The 27,137-nt window shown below is 38.1% G+C and overlaps 1 protein-coding gene across 1 annotated transcript in view; it reads left to right on the top strand.

Moving 5' to 3' along the window:
• The window catches only part of crebbpa (CREB binding protein a), a 49,605-nt gene that overhangs the window by 8,848 nt on the left and 13,620 nt on the right, over positions 1-27,137 (top strand). Inside the window, exons 2-13 of the mRNA XM_059569701.1 lie at positions 4,174-4,820; positions 16,860-17,024; positions 17,113-17,356; positions 21,212-21,325; positions 23,148-23,384; positions 24,169-24,262; positions 24,372-24,512; positions 24,836-24,953; positions 25,066-25,237; positions 26,560-26,622; positions 26,730-26,842; positions 26,925-27,104. Of these exons, the coding sequence (XP_059425684.1) occupies positions 4,174-4,820; positions 16,860-17,024; positions 17,113-17,356; positions 21,212-21,325; positions 23,148-23,384; positions 24,169-24,262; positions 24,372-24,512; positions 24,836-24,953; positions 25,066-25,237; positions 26,560-26,622; positions 26,730-26,842; positions 26,925-27,104 (2,288 nt within the window). The remainder of the gene's footprint in view (positions 1-4,173; positions 4,821-16,859; positions 17,025-17,112; positions 17,357-21,211; positions 21,326-23,147; positions 23,385-24,168; positions 24,263-24,371; positions 24,513-24,835; positions 24,954-25,065; positions 25,238-26,559; positions 26,623-26,729; positions 26,843-26,924; positions 27,105-27,137) is intronic.

The following is a 27,137-nucleotide window of genomic DNA, read 5'->3' on the forward strand; positions in this document are numbered from 1 at the left end:
AAAAGCCTTCATAAACAAAAGCGCTTTGAAATGAAGTCTGTAAAACGTCATTTTCTTGAAGTTTGCCGAAGGTCAACTTGCTTATGGGAATTGATTTTGAGAGCTTCTCAAAGAGGGTGTTAGCATCCCAACAGTTCATGCTAAATCGCAACATGACATCTGAGAATTGGCTTTAATTGAATGTTCTTGGATCTAAAAAAATAATACCTCTAAAGCTAAAAATCATAAGAAATAGTTATGCACTATTTAAGTATTTGTTTTTGGAAAAACAACCAATTCTGTTAATGCTAATAATGTAAAATATATTTATATAATGATAGAAAAACAGACAATATAGACTTTTTTTCTGTATAGAAAAAAATACTTTTAAATGCGATTTGAGTTTAAACAAAACTAATTTGAAATCTTGCTTGACATGTATGCAAGTATTTCTGTATTTTCTATTTTAGCTGAAAACGAAGCATTTTCATCTCTGAAATGGTCTGCTAGTAGCTAAATCAAGTGACCTACAGAACTCTGCTAGTAAAAAGCATCTCTAAAACCAAGGCAGGGATTTAGAGGCAATGCCGTGTTTGTGAACTGGGATGAAAGCAGGAAACATGACACTTTTACAAGATGGGATTGAGCCCAATAAAAACTTTTAGTGGTAAGCCATGTGACCAAACCAGACCCGTGTTAATCTTCCACCGCGGTGCCAAGAGTTCCCTCCATCTCTCTTTCCACTCGACTGCTGCAGGTCTGGCCTAAACAGCCTTGTGAAACCTGAACCTGGTCTGCTGCTCAAAGCGGCACATGCTCACGGTCTTTAGTGTGCAAACACTCCTAAACCCAAAGAGAGCGTTATACGGATATATCATCTGTATCTTCAAATCCTGGTTCATGCCCAGTTGTTCTGCTGTTCTTTGGACATAAAGTAGGACTGGCTAAAAATATTGATTTTATCATCTTAATTTGAACATCTTGGGATTGGTTTTTGAAAGCCCAAGTTTTTAAATCCATTTCACCACAGCACTGCAGAGTTTAAGACTTAAGTGTTCATGAGTTTTTAATTTTATAACGATTTTACACATTGCAATAATGAATTTTACACACAAAATGTATTTGATATTTTGGATGGTATCTGCAGAGCAATTTGAGGTTGTTTACTTATTTCTGTTCAGAAAGTTTAGAATTGCATATTGTGGGATCTGTGGTTCATTTTTTAAAATGTATACTTTTGTTATGTACTGAGTTAGAATTTCCCTTGCGTGACTTCAACCATTAGCTGGAAGTATTTCTGGAGTATTTCTTCATCACCATTCAGAAGTTTAAGATTTGGTTTAGTTTTTAATGTTGAAAGAAAGCTCTCATGTCCACCAAAGCTGCATTTATTTAATCAAAAATCTTTTTTTTCCAGAATTTCAAAAGAACAGCATTTTCAGCAGTCTTGACTGTCACTTTTAATAAATTTAATGCATCCTTGCTAAATACACATATCATTTGCGATATTATAGTGTCAAATTGATATTATGAGATGCCCCTTTAACATTTCATGGTGTAAACACTTGTATATGATTATTTTATGACTGAAATGTGGGATATAGGAAGCGACTAAAAGTGACAGAGATGGATAGCTGAGCTAAAAGTCTTGGTTTGTATCTATCCGTTGCTGTCCTCCCCATCCGAGTCAAATCCCAGGCGGAGGCGCACCTGTCCCTGCTCAGACAGGCCGCTATCTTTCAGACACTGTGATCGACAGCTGTGGTCTGCTGCCGCGTGGAGAGACTATTTCTAGCCCCCCGCCGGAGCCACTATAACGAGCTTCAGCCCGATGGTGGAGGGAGAAATCTGGATCCTCGTTGGGACTCGAGACTCCAAGGTGCTTCCAAACGTGTATGTTGCTTTGCATTTTGGCTCGGCTCCAACTTGGAGAGGGCGGGACGTTGGCACTAGACATCTGAATGTGTAAGCGAGGACTTGCACGAGTCTGACTCCGTGATGCGAGTCATTAAACAGGGAGTGAAAGAAAAGGGAGGATCCCTGCTCCTGCCTCCCTCATGTTTAGCACCTGCTGTGTCTGGCAGCGTGTCTGTGTTTACTCTCGAACCGGTGCGACCTCAGCGCTATGCGTGCTGCATCTCAATCAGAGTCGTGCACAGATTGACAATGTTGCTCTGGGAAATGTTATGGACAGTCGTTGTTTTGCACACTGATCAGTGTATACTGTTCAGTTCAGTGTATACTTTACTACATAAAGCAGTTTTCAACCGTAAAAACAAACAGTAGTATGTAGGGCTGGGCGATATGGCTAAAAAATGTTCACTTTTCTTTTTCATATCAGTCGATGTTGATATTTATCACAATAAATGTAACATTTTAAGTTTAGAAGGCTAATTTTTACTTGAGCTGACTGGTGTACAGTAACTTATACAGTATGTTCTGTATACTACCTGTGCTCTTATAAAAATAAAAAAAAAGCATGAAATAGTCTTCAGTGGTAAGCTTTGCAGTACTATGCTACATTGTTGCTTCTCCTCACTAGGATGCGGCACACCATGCAGTATGTACTGTAAGCTGCCTGTGATATCGTGAAAATGCAAGAAATAGTAGCATACTACATTGTGACTTAAACTTCACTTGTGTGTGGAGCACTATGCAGTATGTACTGAATACTTTGTGTTTTATAAAATACTATGTGAAACAGTCAACAAGCTTCACTAACTGTAGTACACTACATTGTCATTTAACATCCCTAGTGAATGGTGTAGTACGTACTATATACTGGTTAGAGTTCTATCAGGCCTGTTCTCTTTAGAAAAACATTTAAAATCCATTACGTTACTCATTTTCAAATCCAGTCATTTTGCACCTGGATGGGTGGTGATATCATCTCTAGCATCCGTCCTGTTGTGTTGGTGGCATTTACTTTGCTAAACATGCTAACATCTGTCGTTAGTCTCTCAGTGTCACAGACGTGATTGAGAGCGTCTCCTGCCTCCCAGCTGTTCTGAGGTATCATACACACTCCTGTGTGTGTGTAACGTGTCAGTCGTTCATTAGCAGGTTTTAATGGATGAGGTGGATTTTTTTAAAGCTATTAGCACTCTCCGCAGTGGATCAACCTCATGCAGGCATATTGATTCAGACTACTGCTCTCTCTCTCTGCTGTTTTCCTTCACAGCATGGAGCTGCTAAAACAATATTTTCATGGTGTCAAAACCACAGCTTCCATTAGACCCTTAATATGAAATTTAATAGACCTTAGTCAGAGGAGAAAGCTTATATTGTAGAAACCTTAGAAATTAATTATTTATTCATTTATTTATGTATTAGGGCTGGGACAATAAATTGATGCATCGCCAATCAAGAAATGATTGTGCATTGATTGTGTGATTTTCTGAAGGCATCACAGTTCTCTCTTGAATCGATTCTAAGCTTAGTTTTTAACAGCAGATTGGCACTGCGTGCTTTAGAAATAACCGTGTTCTGCTTGCTTCCTGTTCCTTACACACGCACCACTTAAACCTAAAATAATCATTCATAAAGTGTGAGAAGGTTAACGCAATAATTTTGATAAAGATACATGTTTCAATCAGCAACACATTTTACATAAAATATGATCTATAAAAGAGTAAGTGTGTCGTCTTACCAATTTAAAAAATGCATCTCAAGAGATCATATTAATTTTTATGCACTTTGGGAATTTCCAACCAGCAATTTGTATGCAGTTTCTCAATGGCTGCATAAAAGTACATGGATGGAAATGTAGCTAATGATATTAAATACAGGGAATTTTTTAGAATTGTAGAACACTTCTATTTCTTTCTTCTAACAGGCTTTAAAACTAAAACTATTTATTTATTTATTTTATGCAGTAAATGTGCACGTCTTCCTGATGAATAAATCATCTGTCTGCCTCAAGCGATCATATTATATTATTATTGTTTTTTATATGCACTTAAATTCCCAACCATCAAATATTATGCAATTTCTCAGTGTTTGCATAAAAATACATGAATTGAAACCTGCAAACTGGGTTTCTCTTAGATCTCGTAAGGCATTCATCAAATTCTCATTTTCGTTCACGTCAAATTTATGTGCATTAAGGTCAATAAGAAACTCACAACCTTATAAAGAGAAGAGAAGAAAGAACCACACACAAAATGACATTTCTCCCTCTCTTTATTTCCTCAGAGTTGGGTTCACTTTCCTGGGATGACCTGGAGAACGATCTTCCAGATGAGCTGATACCTAATGGAGACCTGGGGCTGATGTCCATGTCCTCTAATGGCGGGGCTACAGGTACAGGTCATAGCCCCATGGTCCCCGACGCTGCTGCCAAGCACAAGCAGCTCTCCGAGCTCCTGCGTCCGGGAAGTAGTGCTGGGATGAACTCGGCCAGTCCACAACCCGGCGGCATCGGACCTCAGCTGGGCGGGCTTGGAAAGAGTCCCCTGGGCCAGGGCTCCCCTTCACACCCCTCTCAAACACAGAAACCAGGTGGCACTCTTGGGACGCAAGGCAATAACGCTGGCTCAGCTGGCATGGGACTCGGCACAGGATTTAACCAGGCCATGCTGAACAGTGGCATGATGGGACAGAATGTGGGCGGACAGCAGGGTCAGGTGATCAATGGGACTCTGGGCTCTGTAGGTCGCGGTCGAGGAGCACCGGGGATGCAGTACCAGGGTGTCGGCATGCAGGTGGCACCTTCTGTAGGGGCGGGAGGAGCAGGGGGGGCGGCGGTACCTGGAGGAGCAGGGAGTGTCCTGGCAGAGACGCTCACACAGGGGGCGCAGCAGATGGGCATCAACACCCAGCAAGCCGGCAATATCAACAAGGTGAGATGGCCAGTTTCCTTTGCTGTGGTTTCAGCCGTTTAGATTTCAGAGTTGTGAGAAGGTTTGAGATGACGCGAATGAAAACGGTCCCTGATGAATATCCTTATTATCAATTAATGTATTTTAATGCACATTTTGACATTGTATTTAAGCCCTAGTTGGAAATAGCATAAAAAAAAAAAACATTATTCTGCAAGAAGACATTTATATTTAACTTATAATTTTCTAGTTGTGCATTACAGAAATCATGTAACTTTACCAGAGGTCACTGAATTATTTGCGCTGATGATTTTCAAGAACATATCGAGATTATTGCTTATTGCTAGCAAGCAAGTTTTTCCAGAGTGTTTTGTTTGCTCGCTATAAATCACAAATAATTTATTTATTAAAATAGCGGCGGTCACTTCATCAGTGGCTACAACTTTTATTTCTTTTTTTTTTTCCTAACTTCAGAAATCAGAATGAGCTTTATTGCCAGCCAGGTAGTGTTGTCAAAAGACCCGGTACTTCGGTACCAAGTCGGTACTAAAAAATGTAAATGTGACCGTACCAGGTTTCTTTAAGTACCGGTAGTACCGAGGTCCGTTCAAACACGGTTCAGCGCTATGATTTCCGCGAAGCAGAAAACGAGGACGGAATCTCAAAATCCAGTCATGAAAATGAAACTTAATATGGACAGTCATAGAATTTGTCAAAGTTAGCATAAATTAATCAAATCAAATCTCCATATGGACCAGTATCTGTAAATGTTAAGCCGCAAATGTTGCTTGAAATATGAATCCGTGTCTCTGTGTGAATTAATGAATGACAGAGACGTGCGGGTTTGTTTACTACATAGACTGAAGCGCACGACGCTTGCATTAATTTCAGCATCTGAGCTTCAGAGTTCTCTCTCCATCAAGCGATCTTTTCAGTTTCTCACACATGCAAAAGATAGAGAGAGCGAGAGTCTTACCACGCTGAATCCACACGCTATATGTAAACTATTCTTTATTGTCTTTTCCTGTAATGGAGTTCATTTAGAATTATTCATATTCATTTTTGAACAAGCAGAAGACATAACGGTTTCTCTGGTAGTGGGCGGAGCTAATGCGCAAATGGCAATTTCATTGGCTGGCGCTGATTTAGTACCGTCCCTGTTTTGATTTCAGCAAATCAGTTTGACCGAACGCAGACAACGTGATTAATATTCATGAACCCATCAGCTCATCAATTCATAGTGCATTGGATATACATTAGTATGATAGTAGAATTAGTAGTAGTATTATCTTTTAATAATAATTAATATGATCTATTACTATTTTTTTACAGAAACCATCAATGACCAAAAATATCTTAAGCATCACCACCAGTTTTAAGTTCAGTTAAAATGACAAATATGCATTCATTAGGCCTAAAAGTTACTTTTTACATAAAGGCATTGTGCTAGAAATATTACTATTATTTAGTAAAATGTATGTGATACTGCTAGGGGAGAGCAGGGGCGAAAGTACCATTTTTCAGAAAAACATCATTTTAAAAGATAATGTTGTAGACAGAGATATATTTCTGCTGTGGCCAGTAACTCATAAGTGTGGTCTATCAATACCAGGTGGTATTTTGTAGAAATGTAGAAAGGCTTCAGTATAATTTCAATTTGAACATAAGTTGCACATTGTTACTTTTGACCCCATCGGTTGGGACGAAAGTAACACACAGGTGGGTTAAAAGTAACACAACAATATAAGCTAGATTTATTTTCTGTTACTCTTATTTTTATTAAGTATACCTGACTATGACCTTGTTAATATGTAACTGCAAACATATTCTGTCTTTTATTTTTGCAAAAACATTTATTAAATTACATATTTATATTTTTATTTTAAATTTAAGTTTCATCAAATGTCTCAAAACCCGACTGTACAAACTTTATTTTTAAATTTTTTATTTTTTTATTTCAGTGTATTTTTATAAAAAAAAAATTCAACAGAATGAACAATATAATAATTAAATTACATCGGCATAATATAAATTCTAAACATAATGTAACAGTAGGCCTATTCATGTTTCCATCCAGTTGTTTTTATGCATAAATTCAAAATGTGCATTAAAACATCTGGAAACACTGCAAATTCCTAGCTGGAGGTGTAAAAGCTAAGGTATGGCTAAAACCTAAATATAACTAAGGTAAATGCGAGGTAGGAGCTGCCCAGATGTTCCTCTATGTCCAGAAACGCTCTCTCATAAACATCTGGATAAAACCAGAACACTGTTTGTCTTTCTGACCCTCACTCAGACATATTCCTTTGGTATAAAATGACATAAACATTTTAATAAATGATGCAAGAGACAGAAATTCACAGAACAGCATGCACTGGAACAAAATAAATACTTCTTGTCACTGTAGCGGGACAAAAGTAACAACTGTTACTTTCGTCCCGACAGGAACTCCTGACATTTAAACCTGATTTACTTTTATACTAAAAAACTTTGATAATGCAAACTTTAGGATGTGTTAAACCACTAAATAACCTGTAGATTGATCATTACTGTGACACATGAAACAAAAAAAACAACACAACTAATTAAAAAAAATTACCGCTTCAATAATTTACTTTTTGTACTCGAAAACAGTTTTACCGACCTAACTGCGGGAAATGATGAGGAAATCACGTGATATTTCTCAGCTCCATCAAGGATTGAATGCTGAATATACCGTCATAGCTGGGAATGCAAATGCAGTATAGGCTCTGAGAAAATCGCTTTGTTACTTTCGTCCCGCGTTACTTTTGCCCCGGTTCTCCCCTACTATGGTTGAAAAAATTTATAAAACTTTATTTTTTAAAGAAATAAATCACAATATTTCTTACATGTTTTCATTTTAATAGAAAATCCCCTTTATTTACCAGAAATAAAATGTTTAAATTTCATAAATTAACAGACAAATTAAATTTGGGTGAAACTTGTTTACTGTTTTTCATAATTATATAACTTGTAGAAAAACTTTAAACACAATTGTAAATAAGTATAAAGAATGGCATTGGTTTTATTTTTAGTGCTAAAAAGTTTTTTTTTTAAATTAGCATATTTTTCGTGTTTTGCTTTGGTACCGAAATTGGTACTGAGAACCGTGGATTTTCACTGGTATCGGTACCGAATACTGAAATTTTGGTACCGTGACAACACTACAGCCAGGTATGTTCACACATACAAGGAATTTGTTTTCTTGACAGAAGCTCCGCAGTGCAACATAATGACCATGACAGAACAAAAACACAAAATGGAATAAAATTTAAAAAAAAATACAAATAAGTAGGTAAGGAACGAAAATATACAAATTGACAATGTATGGCAGGTATATTACAATGAGCATTATGTATGTACAGGTATATTATGTGCAAAAAAAATTAAGTGTACGCTAAGTATGGTGTTAGATAAATAAGTGTATGTATATATAAATATAAAGTGTAGTGTGTTCCACAGTTTTTATCAATTGTTCATTAGATGGATTGCCTGAGGGAAGAAACTGTTCCTGTGTCTGGTCGTTCTGGTGTTCAGTGCTCTGTAGCGTCGACCAGATGGCAACAGTTCAAAGAGGGAGTGTGCTGGATGTGAGGAGTCCAGAGTGATTCTGCCAGCCCTTTTGCTCACTCTGGATAGGTACAGTTCTTGAATAGATGGGAGGGTTGTACCGATAATTCGCTCAGCAGTCCGGACTACCCTCTGTAGTCTTCTGAGATCAGATTTAGAAGCTGAGCTGAACCAGACAGTTACTGAAGTGCAGAGGATGGATTCGATGATGGTGGAGTAGAACTGTTTCAGCAGCTCCTGTGGCAGGTTAAACTTCCTCAGCTGGCGAAGGAAGTACAACCTCTGCTGGGCCTTTTTCACAATGGAGTCAATGTGAATGTCCCACTTCAGGTCCTGAGAGATAGTGGTGCCGAGGAACCTGAATGACTCCACTGCAGTCACAGTGCTGTTCATGATGGTGAGTGGGGGGAGTGCAGTGGGGTTTCTCCTGAAGTCCATAATCATCTCCACTGTTTTGAGCGTGTTAAGCTCCAGGTTGTTGAGACTGCACCAGACAGCCAGCTCTTTAACCTCCTGTCTAAATACCTCCTTCCAGTTTGTATTTAGCCTGTTTATACAGGACATTGTCCCCCTTCATGTAAGCATCTTCTTTGGCCTGACGGAGCTGTCTGAGTTTTGCAGTGAACCATGGTTTGTCATTGTTGTAATTGAGTTGAGTCCTGGTAGGAATGCATATATCCTCACAGTAGGGCTGTCGCGATAACCGCAATATTGTAATACTGCGCTATTGACAAGCAAACCGCAGAGGAAAGATAGCAACCGCATAAACCGCGGCAACCGCAGTGTTCAGTTTTTTTTTTTTTTTTTTTATGAGGCTGTGGCCTTCTTGTTTTTTCAACTTGTAACTATGCATTCAATGTTAAATGAATGAATGATACAATATGGTTACGACTGTAATTTTCTCGCGAGCCGTTGTAGCTTTATGGTGCTTCGTTTGTTTTGAATAGGCCGGCTGAAACGATGGGAGGCGCTCGATCTCGTCCCAAATACTAATGTCACGTCGCCAGTTTGGGAACATTTCGGCTTTCAACCCAATGAAAAGGGCGAGCCAGCGAATTTAGATGAGCCGATATGCAAAATTTGCTGAAAAAAGGTTCCTGTGCCGTGGCAATGCATCTAATTTGAGGTCTTCGGGACATTCTAAAACGCTTAACGTGAAAACCGCTTAACGTGGTTTAATGTACTAATACAGTGATATTAACAGACCAAACTCACTAAACATCATATTAATAAAGTATACTATCTACAAAAAAATCAGATGATCCATGAATATGAATTCAACGCGTTTAATAACACGTTAAGCCTTTTCCTCCCATAGAAAACCATCATAAGGCTTAACGTGTTATTAAACGACTTGCATTTATATTCAGGGCTCATCTTTTTTTTTTTGTACATAGTATACTTTATTAGTATAATGTTTAGTGAGCTTGATTTTTAAAAATCATTGTCTTAGTAGGCTACATTAAGCCACATTAAGCGTTTTCTTATAACGGTTTTCTATGGGAGGAAAAGGCTTAACGTGTTATTAAACGAGTTGCATTCATATTCAGGGCTCATCTGATTTTTTTAAAGATCGTATACTTTATTAGTATAATTTTTACTGAGTTTGGTCTGTTAATATCACTGTCTTAGTACATTAAGTCATGTTAAGCGTTTTCCAGTGTCCCCTGTCATCCAGCGCAGCTGCCCCCTCAAGCATCAGGTCGCGGAGCAACATCAAAAAGAACAGCTGAGACCGGCCGACAGTTAGGAGTAGCTGAAGCCTTTGTGAAATCTGTAAAATACAGCCGTGAAAGTAACAGGCATACCTGCTGAAGTCACGGACAACCTCCGCGTCAGTGCCCATACCCAAGAGAGCGTGAGCAGATAACGAGCTCACACGCTTTCTGCTTGAGGAGTGTATCGACTCCAACTTGAATCCACTGTCCTGGTGGGTCAGTGGTGGCGCGATAATCAGTCTAGATTTCCGCTGCTGTCCAAAGTCGTGCGCAAATACATGTGTAATACATGTTAGAACTTTGATTTCTTAAAAAAAAAATTATTGGAAAACGCATGTTCTTGTTGCTGTTTGGCATTTAACAATAAACTAAAATGTTTTAAAATGTGTCTCTCTGTCAGTTAAAAAAGCAACAATATATGCTACATAACTCAACGATAGAGCTTTGTATGCAGCAAAATCAGGATAAATTAGGTATGTAAAAAAAAAAAAGGCGGTAATACCGCATATCGCGCTATTGAGCCACCCATAATAACCGCAGGGGAAATTTATTAACCGCGACAGCCCTACCTCACAGAAACTGATATATGATGTTACGGTCTCTGTGAATTCATCCAGATGTGTGGCAGCAGCTTCAAAAATACTCCAGTCAGTGAGGTCAAAACAAGATTGTAAATCCTTCTTTTTACAGTCCATCTTTTTACAGTCCTTAATACAGGTTTAGCTGATTTTAGTTTCTGCCTGTAGGTCGGTATAAGATGAACCAGAAGGAGATCAGAACGTCCCAAAGCTGCTCGTGGAACAGAGTGATATGCATCCTTTATTGTGGTGTAACAGTGATCCAATATATTACTGTCTCTTGTGGGACATGTAACATGCTGTCTGTATTTTGGCAGTTCACGGGAGAGATTGGCTTAAAGTCCCCAAGAATGATTAAAATGGAGTCCGGGTGTTGTTGTTCTGTCCCTGTGATCTGATCAGCGAGTTTCTGTAAAGCTGAGCTCACGTGCGCTTGCGGAGGAATGTAAACACTCACCAGAATGAACGAGTGAAACTCCCGCGGCGAATAGAACGGCTTGCAGTTAATGAAGAGCGTTTCGAGATTTGAGCAGCACGTCTTCTTTAACACAGTTACATCTGTACACCACCGTTCATTGATGTAAAAGCGCCGCCGCGGGACATCCTTATTTGTCCGAGAGAGCAGAAGCAGTTCGTCCGTTTTGTTGGGTAGAGAGCGGAGATTTGCCAGATGGATGCTCAGCAACAGCGTTCGAAATCTGCGTTTTCTGAGTCTCACGAGCGCGCCAGCTCTTTTTCCCCGTCTGCGCGTCCTCTTGAAGCGTGTGATCAGCGCAGCCGCTCCGCCGACAAGAATGTCCAGCAAAACATCAGAATAGTCGAAAACCGGTGATATATCGGGAGATGTGTGTTGCCGAATGTCCAGCAATTTGTCCCTGGTGAAACTGATTGCAGGAATATAACTAAAGACAGGACAAACTAACAAAAACACAAAAACAACTGCAGAGCACGTCACGGAGGCAGCCATCCTGAATCGGCGCCAACGATTAATCGCTAACGACTTGCCCAGAAATAACAATTTTGTTCCCCATGGAATGGAAATGCTGCGTTATTCGCAAATATTTATTAGCCTTATTCTGTTTCTTTTTTTTTTTCATTTCAGTTTCTAGCGAGTATTTTGGTTTTATTTTCGTTGTTGTTATTGAACAAAAACATTAAAATAGTTTTTGTTAATTGAAATAAAGCTTAAAATTCCATGAATTATATGATGAAAAACTATTTTTTTTTAGCAAAACTCAAGAGTTCTAAAATGACTAAAACTAAAATCAAGCTAAACAGAAATAAAAAACTAAATATCTTTATATTTCCTCTATTTTTGCAAATGTGATTACAGTCGCCATCTTTTAATGCACATTTAAAGTAAATGTAGCATTAACAGTAATGAACTCCTCAGCAAATCTCAAAATGAATATGCATTTTCGTACTGTACATTATCATGTTGAGATGTTTATAATCACTTTTAGCATCTACAGCAAACAAATTTTGATGACTGGGAAGAAATAAGGGCTGACCAGTTGACGAAACGTTAGTTGACTAAAACATTATTCGTCGGATAGTTGCAAAAAACACGGATCTCGGATATCCATATGTACATATTAAAGGCCCATTATGGGTTAGTTCACCACTTCACAGTATATAGGCTGTTTAATTAACTGAATTAATATATATATATAAATGTGCGATTAGTTGACTAATTGCATGTTTAAGCATGTCGCATGTTACAAATTTGGCGCACAGTCCTGCAGTGTGACTTCTACGACCAACGTCAAACTGTCTTTTTTTTTTAAGATGAATTAAGCCACTCTGTGTAATATGAGTAATTACCGTTATGTTTCGTGACATCTGTTTCACGTCTTTTTTTGTCGCTGTGGTATTGCGGTGGAATCCGATCTGTGTGTAAATCAGGTCGTGTTTCCGGTTTGATCTGTCAGCGCAACAGCCGATGGACTCGCATTATCACTCTCTATCTGGAGCCGCGCTTTGCTGCCTCATTGTTTGATTGCATGACTCATTCCTGCACTTGTGTTTTTTATTAGGCTTAAATGCTTGTGTTACGAGAGCGGTTGCATGCCAGAACGCTCTTAAACTCTGCCATTTTGTTTGAAGGCCTGCCGATCACGCCAGCCGCAGAATAATGCTTGATGGAAAAGCAAATGAAAAGCTCTCAGCGTAAAGTGCCATGTTACATGCATATACATCTCATCTGTGTTCTATGCAAATTTGATGAACAAAACTCGTCTCTATGATAGATGGGTTAGTGACTGATGGGGTCTGAGAGCAGCACTCGGATGTCAGAAAGGGCAGGTGTGTGCATTTGTATTATGAATTCAAATCCCTTTGCGCAAAGAGCTAGTCATTTCAAGGGTTTGGGGCTGAAAAATGCTTGAATTTTGCATTTCTTAAAAATGACTCATTACACCACCCTGCATCATATTTGCTGAATTAAGTCAAATATGGTTTTTTTTAACTAACATATGCATTTTAATTATTACAGTTTTGTAAACATTTCATTAACATGGAATTTAATATAAGACATGGAAACATATTTCATAGAGCCCTAAAAATTTATTTTTTTATTGAACTTTTAATAAATAGCTGTTCAATTTGTAAATGTTCATGATTTCAATTAATTAGACATGCTTTTTGATTACTGAAATTTAATTTAACCATTAAAATGGAGTCCAGAAAAGAAAAAAAGTAAATGCAAGACATGCAATTTGTTGAAAAAAAAAAGGAACCTGAGACAAATTAAAAATAATTTGAAAAGAATTTCATAGGGCCCTAAAATGTATTTTTTGTTTAACTTTTAATGAATCGTTGTTTGTCTAAATTTCATTATTTCAAATAATTAGACATGCTTTATTTTAAAGCTGCAAAAAAAAAAATATATATATTTTTTTTTGCAGCTTTAAAATAGAGATATTTTGAAGTCAGTGACTGATTGTATGTAACATTTGTGTATAATAGTGTCCAGCTACAGTGAAATATTTAATTTATTGAGAAATAAATGGTGTGATTAACGATAACTATATTATTGTTGACACCAACACTTGATAACTGTTTATTGTTTGCATGCTGCAGTTTTGTGTCTTGCTATTTTAAATGTACAATCTTTTTAAAATCAGGTGGATTCTGATTGGCTGTCAACTATTCGACCAATATTTATTTATTTTTATTTCCGATGCCGATATATCGGGGTGCCCAATGGCTGGTATAAAGCCGATATATGATATCACATGCTGTAATAGAAATGTATTTTACATAATATTTCTGAAATCAAAGTATGAGTCTTGCATTCTGTCAAAATAAAAGTCCTGCATCTGATGCATCAGTCGAAAAGAGAAAAGTAAAGCTAATAATAAAAAAAAGTGCAGCTATATCTTTCAGTTACTACTTTTAATGTTTTTGTCATTATTTGGCAAGAAAAAACCCCCAAAAACCTTTCAAACATTTTCAAAACAAAGGCAAAGCTTGATGATGTTCACGGGTGAGGTAATGAATATTTTTTTTTATTACCTGTACTTTCCAGTTTTTCAGACAGCAAATATATTATAAAGAGAATGCGAGCAAAGAACTTAGACTGTCAAAGACTGACTTAAGTCTCAGTAAAGCTGTCCATACACGGTTCAATGTATGAATTTCTTACTTCATACGTACATCTGCACTTTGCTGTTTATGATGAGAGAGTTTGCGTCAGAGCTTAATTCAGTCAGCAAGTGTTCGTGCACTGAAGAACAAAGTCATCTGAACGCCTCTGATTGGCCAAAGCATTCATAAGTTCAAAGGACTTGTTTGTGGTTGGTTATAATGCACATAACTGTAAAAATCATGGCGCAACGTTGCGCAGATCTCAATTTAATGCTGCGGTCAACACTTTTAATTTCATTTTCATTTTCTGCGCGACAGCCGTAATGGATTTAGTTTAACTGTGCAGTAGTATTTGTGTCGTGTGTTGCCATAGGCTCTACAAGTGGAAACTGAGGATAGTGCGGATATTACGTCATTGATAGGCGAAAAAGACCAGGGACGAGCCATTATTTAAAACTGGAAGTTTACAAATGTACTAGGGATGGGACGATAACCGGTTTTATTGATAACCGTGATAAAATGTGCTGAAGGTTAGTAATATCGTTTAAAAATGAATTATCATTAAAACCGTGTTTGATTATCGCGGTTTTAATAACTCGCTATTAAATCATGTCCAGCCAGCAACACTGGCGAAAGTCAGTGACTTTTCTATGCTTTTCTATGCTTCTACACTTTTCATTGTAAGGAAGGAAATGCCACAGAATTTAATCTTTCTTTAAATTAAGTGCATAGAGTTGCTTGTTTTATTAGTTGTTTGTTGATTATTAAATATAAAACTTGCTGAAATGTTTTCAGTGTGAGCATCAACTATTTTTGAACACTTTCATCTCGTTTCAACAAAACCGTGATAATATTGATAATCGTGATAATTTTAGTCACTATAATCGTGATATTAAATTTTCATACCGTCCCATCCCTAAAATGTACAAATCCTTGAACTTTTGGTATGACTTAAGTACACAACGGCATGAAAGTATAACACTGTGCAAGTAGTTTTTGAATATTTTATTATGGAAATCTTACATGTTACGTGCCTTTTAATAAGAGTTTCACGTGAGGGTGAAAAAGTGTCTTGTTACAGTTGCAAATTTCTTCAATGTCCCAGTGACAAATAAGAGTGTGGTGAATGAGTGATTCTGGATGTCTGTGTGAAGCAGAGGACACGAGTGAGGAAATCCTGGGCACGCTGCAGATCTGCTGGGAGAGTCAATCCTGGCTGCTCCGACAGAGTGATAATGTGTGTGTGTGTGTGTGTGGATGAGTGAGCACAGAGAGCAGCAGGAGAAGTGTGTTGGTGTGTATGAATGAGTGAGCAGAGCGGAGGGATGGCCAGTGCGTGTGCCACTCAGCTGGCCTCTCTTATCTGGTGTGCTGGAGCGATGTCAACAGAGGAGAGCACGCTGCTGGAGATTGTGTGATGGGGGAAGACTCGAGATCATATCCAGCAACTCCACCTGATTTGTTTAACAACTGATTGATTCATATGTAGGAGAGGAACATTTAGTTGACTGCACTAGAGCATACGAAATGCAACGGTCGTGATGTGACGTCACACTCACACTTTTCTTTTTTAACTCCAGTTCAACAAAACAAATAGTAATCAATTCAAAATGTGAAAATGAGTGCTGTCAGTCGATTCAAAAAATGAACGAATTAATCGCACATTTTTCTGAAATTAATCGCGATTAATCCCAATGGAACGAAAAGTGTAGTATGACCCACCCATAAGCCATAATGTTTTTCATAATGCAAATGCTCATGTTACAGGAATATAACTGTAAAATTAATTAGGCTATTTATTTATTTTTGATAGAAATATGTTTTATGATGATTTTTAGCAGCATCGCTAATAAAAGCGGCCATTTGGTTGCACTTTTTGTTGTTTACTTAGATTTAAAACCAAAGCGTCAATGTTTTACCAGTTTTACGATAATTAGTATTACAATGATTAATTAGTTTGCGTCAGGATTGATAATTCGTTACAGAAATACAGTGGTATTTACCATTATTTCACAAAAGAAAGAGACACATAGCCTATTAATTAAATCGTGTCTGTTTGAGTTTATTTGTGGTCACAGACAGTTTAGGTCTACATCACATTTAGATTTAGACATACCTGAGCTAAATATGAACATCAGGTATAAAGAGAGGAGACTTATTGACAGATATAATATTTAAATTATGAAATAAATACATCATTGGTCAGATTTTTTCAGGTGGTCGTATTTACCATGTTTATCTGTTATGTACGGTCACATTAGCAAAATTCTGCCCCCCCCCCCCCCAAAAAAAATTGACCAAAAAAGTCTACAGCTCACACAGACGTCACTTTCAAACAAATATACTCTGCTGTTTCTGTTCACATGACCAACTTACAAAATTTACATAGGGGAAATCTTTTGCCCTCACTCAAAATTCCCAGTCATGTGGATCCCTATTCAGAAGACTGGATATCACCCTTGAAAACAATGCTGATTGATCACATATTACAGTAACAGTGATCCTTTTACCAGATGCCATTTTAGACATGAACTGCTGTGTCTGAATCTTCTGACATGATGTTTCTGCTTTTCTTTGGTTTGTAGATGGGCATGGCAGGTGGCAACGGTCAGTTCGGTCAGTACCAGAGTGGAGGGCAACAAATGGGCACGACTGGTGTGAACGCTCAGAATAAAGGCGCCCTCCCCAACAGCCTGCCCCAGTTTCCAACTGACCTGAAGGCAGCGGCGGTCACCAGCGTGCCGAACATGGTGAGTTTCCCATCACTCACACTAACAGGATTGAGCAGGCAGGTGGAAGCTGACTCTGTGACGCCGTGGCCGGTTCTCTCGCCCGCAGCCCCAGCAGCAGCAGGGGTCGGTGGGGATGGTGGCAGGTCAGGGCGTGTCCACGGGACCCACGGCCGACCCAGAGAAGCGCAAGCTGATCCAGCAGCAGCTGGTCCTGCTGCTCCACGCACACAAGTGCCAGCGGCGCGAGCAGGCCAACGGCGAGGTGCGGCCCTGTGCGCTGCCCCACTGCAGGACCATGAAGAATGTCCTCAACCACATGACCCACTGCCAGGCCGGCAAATCCTGCCAAGGTGAGTCCACCTCAAACGCCCGTCACCAGAGCTCACGGAAGGCTTTTCCACACGATTCACAAACACGAGCGTCACATGCTGCTTTGAATTCAACGTGAAAAGATAGATAGTGTTGCAGAAGGGTGAAAATGCTAATACAGTGAGGGAATTTGTGCAGAATTTTTTTTTGTTCCCTAATTGTACAATTAAAATAATTGTAATAATGATTAGGAAGATATATGTGGGGAACAAAACTTTCTGCAGTTCCTTTGCTAAATAAATGTAAAACAATTCTTGCAAAAGGTGTGTTGCACCTTGCAAACAAGTTAATATTATTAGTATTTTTTTATCAGTGTTAACATTGTTCATATTTTAGTAATTAATATTAATCCTTTAGTACATTGTAAGAAAAATCTGCATTAAACGAAAATTCGGTAACATGTTTATTTTTATTAAAATACTACTGACATGATGTGAATTTTGTGTTTATTCATTTATAAATAAAATAAATATATAAGTATGTAATTGTATAATTTATGAAATTATAAATATTAAGAAAATATTGAAAATGCATATAAAATATTTTATTAATATATTTTACTAAATATTTTTAACTTTTAACTAATTTTTTTTACTAATTGTCTGACAAAATATGCATTTTATTTTTATTAGTGTATAAGTAAAATATATTTATAAATTATGTTATGTAGTTACGTAATGTTTATTAATTATTTATACAATACTTGCAATTACAACATACAATAAATTATAATTAATACAATTGTAAGTAATAAAATAAAATATTTACTAAAAATACAAAACCTAAGTTGTTAATGGTTCTTTCTTTATTAATAAACAAATAAAGTCACAGTTTAGTTGCTTATATATTTTTTTATATTTACAATATATGATATATATTTGTTTTTTTTTTATACATGATTTAAAAAACAACTCTAGGTTTTGGTTACTTTGGTTCTCTATTATATTATATTATATTATATTATATTATATTATATTATATTATATTATATTATATTATATTATATTATATTATATTATATTATATTATATTATATTGTTGTATTGTTGGAGTTGTGTGAAGAATGAGTCTGGTACAGAGAGAGTGTCTTTGAGGAGTGTGTGCTGTGTTTCGTGGGTTGAGGTGTGTGTTAGTAAACCCGTCCCAGCTAGAGCTGTAATCGGGCCATAAAAGTTAGGCCCGACAAGTACATTTTGATTGACAGCTTTTTTAAAGCCCAAACCCATTTACAGCCCGACATTATTTAAATGTGCCCTCGCAGACAACTCTTTTGCCTTTTGTCAATAATGAGTCATTTATACATGTTTTAACATAATTTATTCATAACTAACGTAGACTACACCACTTGGAAGTTGGAATAAAGAAATAAAATAAGTCCTCTGTGACATCGTAACATCTCAGCACTCTAGACATAGGCTCATTTAACCTATAAATAGACCAAAAACAAGTCTGTTTTTTAACAAATTAAATTAAGATAAAATTTAAATTAAGATTCGGCAATAACGAAATTAAGATAAAGGCTCCACCGGATTTTCTTCTCCACTAGCAGCTGATATTTAATAAAAGAATAATGCCAACATTAGCGTAAATACTCTGTCCACATTATGCATTTAAGACTCAATGAATATTTAGTTATCATTTGAAAAACCTTTACTCACAGAGATTAGGCTAAGCCTACATGTTTTTGTGGAGGAACATTATTGAATCCACTGTAGATGTCTCCAGCGCGTTCCTGCGCTCACTGATGGTGCGTCATTATTCTCATTATAAACACGGTCAAAGCTTTTCCACAGCTCAGACTTTGCTTTAGTTGCTGGTGCAACCAAAACGTAATCGCCAGAGGCAATAGCACACATTTTCGCATCTTTCTCGTGCTAATCGAAACACATCACATGACCGCTCCTTTACCTCGCAAACCGGAGCGCAAGCCCGAGCCCGGCCTGAGTCTGCGTAAGATGATATAAATTAAACCCGAACCCATCGGGCTCAGGCAAAGATCTTTAGCTCTAGTCCCAGGGCGAGCCGTAATGAGACGCTTTTGTCCTGATGTGGTGTTTACAGCATTGTGTGCATCTTTGCACTCGTCAGACGGAGCAGCAGCACTACACTCTAGTGTACTACTTATTTATATACATATTACAATAACATCTGATTTAATGACACAGACATTCAAAAGGCACTCCACTGAGGTCTGTTACCGCCACAACAATAGATCTTCAATATTACGTTGCGAACACCTGTGGGTTCACAGCCAGTAACGTATCATTCACTCAAACACATGGGGAATTTCCCAAGCAAACGCTCTGCTCTGTCTCAAGTATAACAGTCCATTTAGAGAGAAAATTGTGCTCTTTATGGTATGATGCAATATTAAGGGGTTGGCAGACGGCTCTCAGAGCTTTAGTTGATGTTGGAGCCGGAGCACAGGGCTTCATTTTTAACTCACACACCATCCTGGTGCCAAGCGTGCTGTCCACTGTGCCAGCTCACTTCCTGTTGCTCCGCTGTGACCCTCATGTGTCTCTCTCGGACTCCTGAGGAAGGGCATGAAGGCCTGAGACGACTCTTAAAGCATCAAGTGTTTGGTGCCTTCTGAGGACTCTCGCTTCTTTCTGTAATCGGAAAACTATAAAACAAAACATTGTATTGCTAATATTATAATGCAAATATCTTGTGTGAAGTGGCTATGGAAACCCTTCACACCCTACTGTCTGGCTGGACTAGTGAAAACCCCTCACTGCTGAGTGTTAGTGTGCATCTATATGTCTGCAGGTGTTACTTTTATGTGTGATATTTTCTTCATGCTCCACCTTGTTTTCTTGAAAATCGGTTTGAGAGAAAAATAATTGCATTGGTAATTACAATAAAGTATTCAATGTTATTCAGTTAATATTCAAAGAATATTAATATATGAAAGACAGTGCTTTAAAATAAATGAAAATGTTCTACTAGTATTAATAATGCTATTCTAATAAAGTTAAATTCTGCAATTTGATTTCAATTTGAATTTAAATTTAAATTTGATTCTGCAATGTAATTAATTTGAGCCTGATTGAGCCACAGGAAATATAGAAAAAAAAAACCCCAATGTAGCCAGTGATATATTAGTATTATTTATGTACTGTTATAGTATTTATTAATATTTTGAGTGTTTTTATTTTTATAGTCAATTTACTTTACTACAATTTACTACACTGACAATTCACTGTTTTATAAGTTTTATCCATTTTATTTTTGTTATATTTAATTTTTCCATTTCTATTTCATTTGTTTTTAATTATTGTTTATAATTTCATTTGTTTTATCAACATATTTCAGTTAGTTACCAAGGCAAATTTTTTTATAATTTGTAAAAATATAAATTAATGTTTAAAGTCTAAAATAATGTTCATTTACATATAAATTAAGTTGTATTTTGATTGCATTGTATAATAAAATTTTATTTATAATTACTTTATGTAGTATTTATAATTATCACATATTTATTTATAATTTTTATTTATACAAAAAAAAATCCCCCTTAACCAGTAACATTTTAGCACTCGCTTAGTTTGTTTTCATCGTCCCACTGGATAATCCCTCCTACAGTGAAATGTCATAACTGTAATTAAAACATCTGCGATTTATGTCATTTGTAGTATGTTTTTATTGCCTGTGAGGAACAAAAAATGACTCTTCACAGAAAAAATGTCATTCTTTGCTGTGGTTTTAGTGCAGTCACTTGTGGCAGATGTGTGTGTGTCTGCTCTCCCACAGGATCTTTTTGCTCCCAGTTTTGCAGCAGTTAGACACACTTGCACTTTGGCTCAGGCTTTCTTCTGTCTCTGTCTCTGCAGTGGCTCACTGTGCTTCATCGAGGCAGATCATCTCGCACTGGAAGAACTGTACGAGGCACGACTGTCCCGTCTGCCTCCCGCTGAAGAACGCCAGTGACAAACGCAACCAGCAACGTGAGTCCCTCCTCTGTACTCGACAACACAACTGAATGATAATAATGATGTTCATTTCATATTTCTATTGTATTATTCTAATTTAATGATTTTAGATATTATATATATACATTTTATACATATAAAATAATAAAGATAGTTATTATGTAATACAATTTAAGCGTTTTGAAATTTCTGTCGAATAATAAACTGTAAAGGTCCATTCCATGGAAATTGGTGGTCTTTTTAATATGTGGCTCCAGTATCGCTAACGGATTAATTAATCCGCATCGGACTCAGTGTGCAAGGTTTCTGTGCATGACAAAATTTTAGGATGACGAATATGAAAAAATGCATACTGAAATTTCAGACTCAGTGTGCAAGAACCTTTATTTTGGAAATGATATACTTTAAAATAAAATGCGTATATAATAATATAAGTGCAAACGGAATGTAATATTTTCAGACACTTAAGTGTTTGTTAATTGCAATCAGATGAACATTTGTATTGTAGATAAAATGAACATTGTAGATAAAATGAATAAGTGCACTTCTTAAATCAAAGGAAAAGATTAAAACATTTTTTATACTTTTACTTAGAAATGATTACAAAGTATGTTTTAAGTTTACTTAAGTGTGTTCAGAAGTGGTTATGAAAGTGTACTGTAAGTACACTTAAGTGGCTTTTATTTGATATTATTTTAGCTGCAAGTACCTTCTTTTAATTATTCTTGTAAGATTTGAAGTACACTACAAGTGAGCGTTCAGTACAATTAAGCGCACTTCTTTTTCACAAGTATGTGCTTTTAAACTACATCCTCATGTAAAGAAGTTCAATTGTAATCAAAATTTATGTGACAGAGTTATAGATTTTTTTTTATGCCAAAAATCATTAGGCTCTTAAGTAAATATAATAAGATATAATAAGATATTTTGTAAATTTTCTACAGTTAATATATCAAAACGTAATTTTTGATTAGTGATATGCATTGCTAAGAACTCATTTGGACAACTTTAAAGGTAAAGTAATGTATTGTTCCATGTTCGGTTGTGTACCACGCGCAAGGTTTTTACGCAAAGTCCAAGTCTTCTCTGTTTTTAGTGTATCTCTATGGCAGAATTACAGCGCCACATGCTGGTCTGGCATGTATACTACATCGCTTTGAGTCCGTTTTGTGGTTTCGTGTGAATACGCAGATATTTCTTAAGACAAGGGGAAGAAAAATTGGATAAGAAAAGCTCTGGCTCTGTGTGGATGTGGCCTAAGATTCTTGTACCATTACATTCACAAGTGTATTCTTTTGAAGTACATTATTATATCGTAATTCAGGATTCAGGGATCAAAGTGCGTTTAAGCAGCACTGTTTTTAGGATATGCAGTTGTTCAGCGTGATTCTGTAAGGAGAGGCGTGATGGTAGCTGTGAAGGTTTCAGACGGGCCGTGTGTGTTTGCAGCTGAGGGAGAGGGGCGCTGAGCGGTGACTCATTAAAATCTCACACTGTTACAGCTCCAGCAGACCCGCAGAGCGCCTCTCCCTGTGCCAGCCGTCTCTCATCAGGACTCTGAGAGCGGCAGGCAGCGAAAGTGTTTGTTTTTGCGCTGTGGAATCTACATGTTGGAGAGTCGCCACTGCCATATTTCTTCCCCATGCAAATGGCGTCTCGGACCCCCTCCCCTTTCCTTTCTACTTCCCCTGTTTTTTCCACGTCGTTCGAGATGAGTAATGAATTTGTTTTTGTTTTTGACAGACAGATTGTGCCAATGGTTTAAGCAGAATCAGACGTGAAATCTCATGCAGATCTTATTTGAAATATGCCAACATGTGTTTCGCATGTGTTTCAGCGATGCTGAGTCCCCCCAACACTGGTCTGCAGAGCCCTATCGGGACGGTCGGCACGGGCCAGCAGACGGCACCCTCTCTACCCAGCTCCACGCCCATCGACCCCAGCTCCATGCAGCGGGCGTACGCTGCCCTCGGCCTCCCCTACAGCAGCCAGACCCCCACACAGACCCAGTCCCCTGCACAGACCACTGCACAGACCCAGCACCAGCAGCCAATGAGAACCATCAACACGCTCGGTGAACAACTGTTATATTGTAGAAGAATGACTATGTGTAGTTAATGTGTTAATAGATCAAATAGATATAAAAAAAAAATGACACATAAACACACAAAATATTTTTTTGTTTTATGAGTATTTATTATGAAATGTTTGTTTTTATGTGGTTCATATGTTTATATATTTATGTGTGTGTGTGTGTGTATATGTATATGTGTGTGTATGTATACATGTGTGTGTGTGTGTGTGTGTGTAAAAACATTTGGGGAGTATGAGTTATAAATTCTTTTATTTGTTTTTTTGTTTAAACACGCATACAAAATAAATATAATAAGAACAAACAACAAAAATAAATATACACAGTCAGTGTATTGAGATAAAGGCTTCATATTTTTAATCAATTTATATGTTTTCTTTTTTTAAGTTTAAAGTTTCAGTGATTTATTATAGTAATTTTCATGTTTCTATAGTTATTAGTGCATGTTTACATTTTTATTATTTTAGTGTATCAGGTTATACTAAATTGAAATGAAAATGTATGTGTATTTTATTTCAAGTATGAAAATGAATATTTTTATACTTTTGGTTTGAGTATTTCAGTATTCATTTGTATTATATATGTAGGGTTATTATATATTTAAATTCTTTGACAATATGCTGTATTATAATATTAAATAAAACAAGTTATACATTATTTTTTAAAGTAATAAATATTTCAATTAGGATTTAAATATTAGATCAAATGATTAATATAAATAAATACAATATATGTGTTTTTGTTTTATTTATTTATTTTCGTCCAGGGGGTGGTCAGATGAACCCAATCGGCGTACCGACATCAGACCAGGCTAAGCTGCTCTCAGATGGCACCATGTCGTCAAACCTAAACCCTAACAAGTGAGACATGGACACACACCAATCAAAACACGCCCCAGCTCGTAATTGCTCAAAATAGGTGTTTTAATACTGTTTGCTTACTAAATATCTCCCTGCTCTCCTTACTCAGTCAGCTGATGCCGGACGGCCCTCTGTTAGGCAGCATGGGTAGTAACCTGCCCACAGCCGCCCCTCTGTCAGCCACCGGTGTGAGGAAAGCCTGGCACGAGCACGTCACACAGGACCTCCGCAACCACCTTGTACACAAACTGTTAGTGAACGCTGCTCTTGACTTAGATATATTTTATAAATGGTTTTAATTATGCTTAGCAAGGCTGCATTTATTTGATCAAAAACACAATATTGCGAAACATTATTACAATTTAAAATAACTATTTTATTTGAATATATTTTTAAAACTAATTTATTCCTGTGCTGCAAAGCTGAATTTTCAGCATCATTGCCACATGATTCTTCCGATATATTCTTCTAATATGCTGATTTGATGCTCAAGAAACATTTCTGATTCTTATCATCGTTAAAACAAATAATTGTTTTGAGTGAACGGGCTTTGCTCTTTGTGTGTTTGTTTAGGGTGCAGGCCATCTTCCCTACGCCTGACCCTGCCGCCCTGAAGGACCGTCGCATGGAGAACCTGGTGGCATATGCACGAAAAGTGGAAGGGGATATGTACGAGTCGGCTAATAGCAGGGTGAGCACAGCCCCTCTGTCAGGGTTACACCTCATTCTAAAGGCCAATAAAGTCCAATTCTTCAGTGTCGATTACGTTGATTTTAACACTGTTGTCTGTGTGTGCTGTATAGGACGAGTACTATCACTTTCTGGCAGAGAAGATCTATAAGATCCAGAAAGAGCTGGAGGAGAAGAGAAGGTCCCGGTTACAGAAGCAGATTATTAACCAGACGCCCATGACTGCAGCAGGACAGCAGCCACCGGCCCTCAACCAGCCTAATGTCATGGGACCTCAGCCACAGAGTAAGTCACTTTAAAACTACGACTCCCAAGCAATTTGAACTTTGATCTGATTACTTGATATGCCAATGCATTTATCAAATTAATGGCACATCTATTTTTAAGCCTTTACAGTAGGGCTGCACGATGTGTCGTTTAAGCATCGATATCGCAATGTACGAATCCACGATAGTCACATCGTAGGATGTGCGATGTAGGCTGTCATAGTTGATCCGTTATTCATTAACTGTACGGGCCAGCTGCTCCCCTGCCCTTGACGAATGTGATTCGCGGATTAATTGCACAGTTTAACCATCATAGAGTGAAAGTTTATAATTGACAGGACTGAAAACCACATGCAAGTTTAACAGGGCAGAGAGAGAGGGAGCGCGAGAGACACAGAGAGAGAGAGAGAGAGAGAGAGCGCGAGAGAGACAGACAGACAGAGAGAGAGAGCGCGCGAGAGAGACACAGAGAGAGAGAGAGAGAGAGCGCGCGAGAGAGACAGAGAGAGACAGACAGACAGACAGACAGACAGACAGACAGACAGACAGACAGAGAGAGAGAGAGAGAGAGCGAGCGAGCGAGCGAGAGCGAGCGAGCGAGAGAGAGAGAGCGCGCGCGAGAGAGAGAGAGAGAAAGAGCGCGCGCGAGAGAGAGAGAGAGAGAGAGAAAGAGTGCGCGCGAGAGAGAAAGAGAGAGGGAGCGCGCGCGAGAGAGAGAGAAAGAGCGCGCGCGAGAGAGACAGAGAGAGAGAGAGAGAGAGCGCGCGCGCGCGAGAGAGACAGAGAGAGAGAGAGCGCGCGCGCGCGAGAGAGACAGAGAGAGAGAGAGAGCGCGCGCGAGAGAGACAGAGACAGAGAGAGAGAGAGTGAGAGACAGAGAGAGCGCGCGCGCGCGCGAGAGAGAGAGTGAGTGTAAGTGTGCTCACCCCATTTTTGTTTGTAAGAAAAAATATCGCAATATATATTGCAGAAAAATAAAATATCGCAATGTCATTTTTTCCCAATATCGTGCAGCCCTACTTTACAGCTTCACTTTTAAGGCTACAGTGTCCCCAAAAAAATGTTTTCAGAAGCTGAAGTGGCATTTTGGTATATTTACACAGACTGTTCAAAGGTGGCATGAATGCATTTATGCTGCAATTAGAATTGCATACATAATGCTATGAGATTTAATGGGCATTAAAGGCAGGGAAGGGGATGTGGTTCAAAAACATTTTATGTTGTTTGAAAGTCTCTTTAAAACATTTTAATTCTAACTAATCACACCAAAGTAACGTGTTAAATCAACAAAGCTGAACGCACAAAATTTCCGATCTCATTCCGTCTCTTCCCTATTTTCAGACGGACCTGTGCCGATGCCCAATGTGCCAAATCAGATCATCAATCGCATGCAGGTGTCTCAAGGTACTTCAGTCCCACTTGTAGCCTATCACTGTTGGAGATGCGTTTGTTTTCTAAACTCTAAACAAAAATCTCTGCGTTTCCAATCTTTTGTGTCGTTTTTCTAACAGGGTTGAATCCGTTCGGCACGATGCCCAATGTCCCGATGTCTCAGGCTCCCATGACAACCCGTGCCGCCTCTCCGATAAACCATCAACAGATCAACATGAACCAAGTCCCGACGGTCAGTGTCCAAGTCTGGACACTTTTCGTTTCTGCTCTCCGGACACGCATCTCATTGTATCGTTCTCTTCATTTTTTCGCAGATGAATATGTCTCCCACGCGAATGCCCCCCACGCAAAGCATGCTGGGAGCTCACGGCGGGAACATGGTGGCACAGACGGCCAACCAGACGCAGTTCATGGCTCAAGCGCAGTTCCCCGCCAACACCAATGCCATGAACGTCAACATGGGCCAGCCCAACACCCAGGCGGCCGTTTCACAGGTGCACACATGCACTCACGTCCTAAGTGATGTT

The sequence above is a fragment of the Carassius carassius genome, chromosome 16, assembly GCF_963082965.1.
Source record: "Carassius carassius chromosome 16, fCarCar2.1, whole genome shotgun sequence".
In the NCBI taxonomy this organism is placed as follows: Eukaryota; Metazoa; Chordata; class Actinopteri; order Cypriniformes; family Cyprinidae; genus Carassius; species Carassius carassius.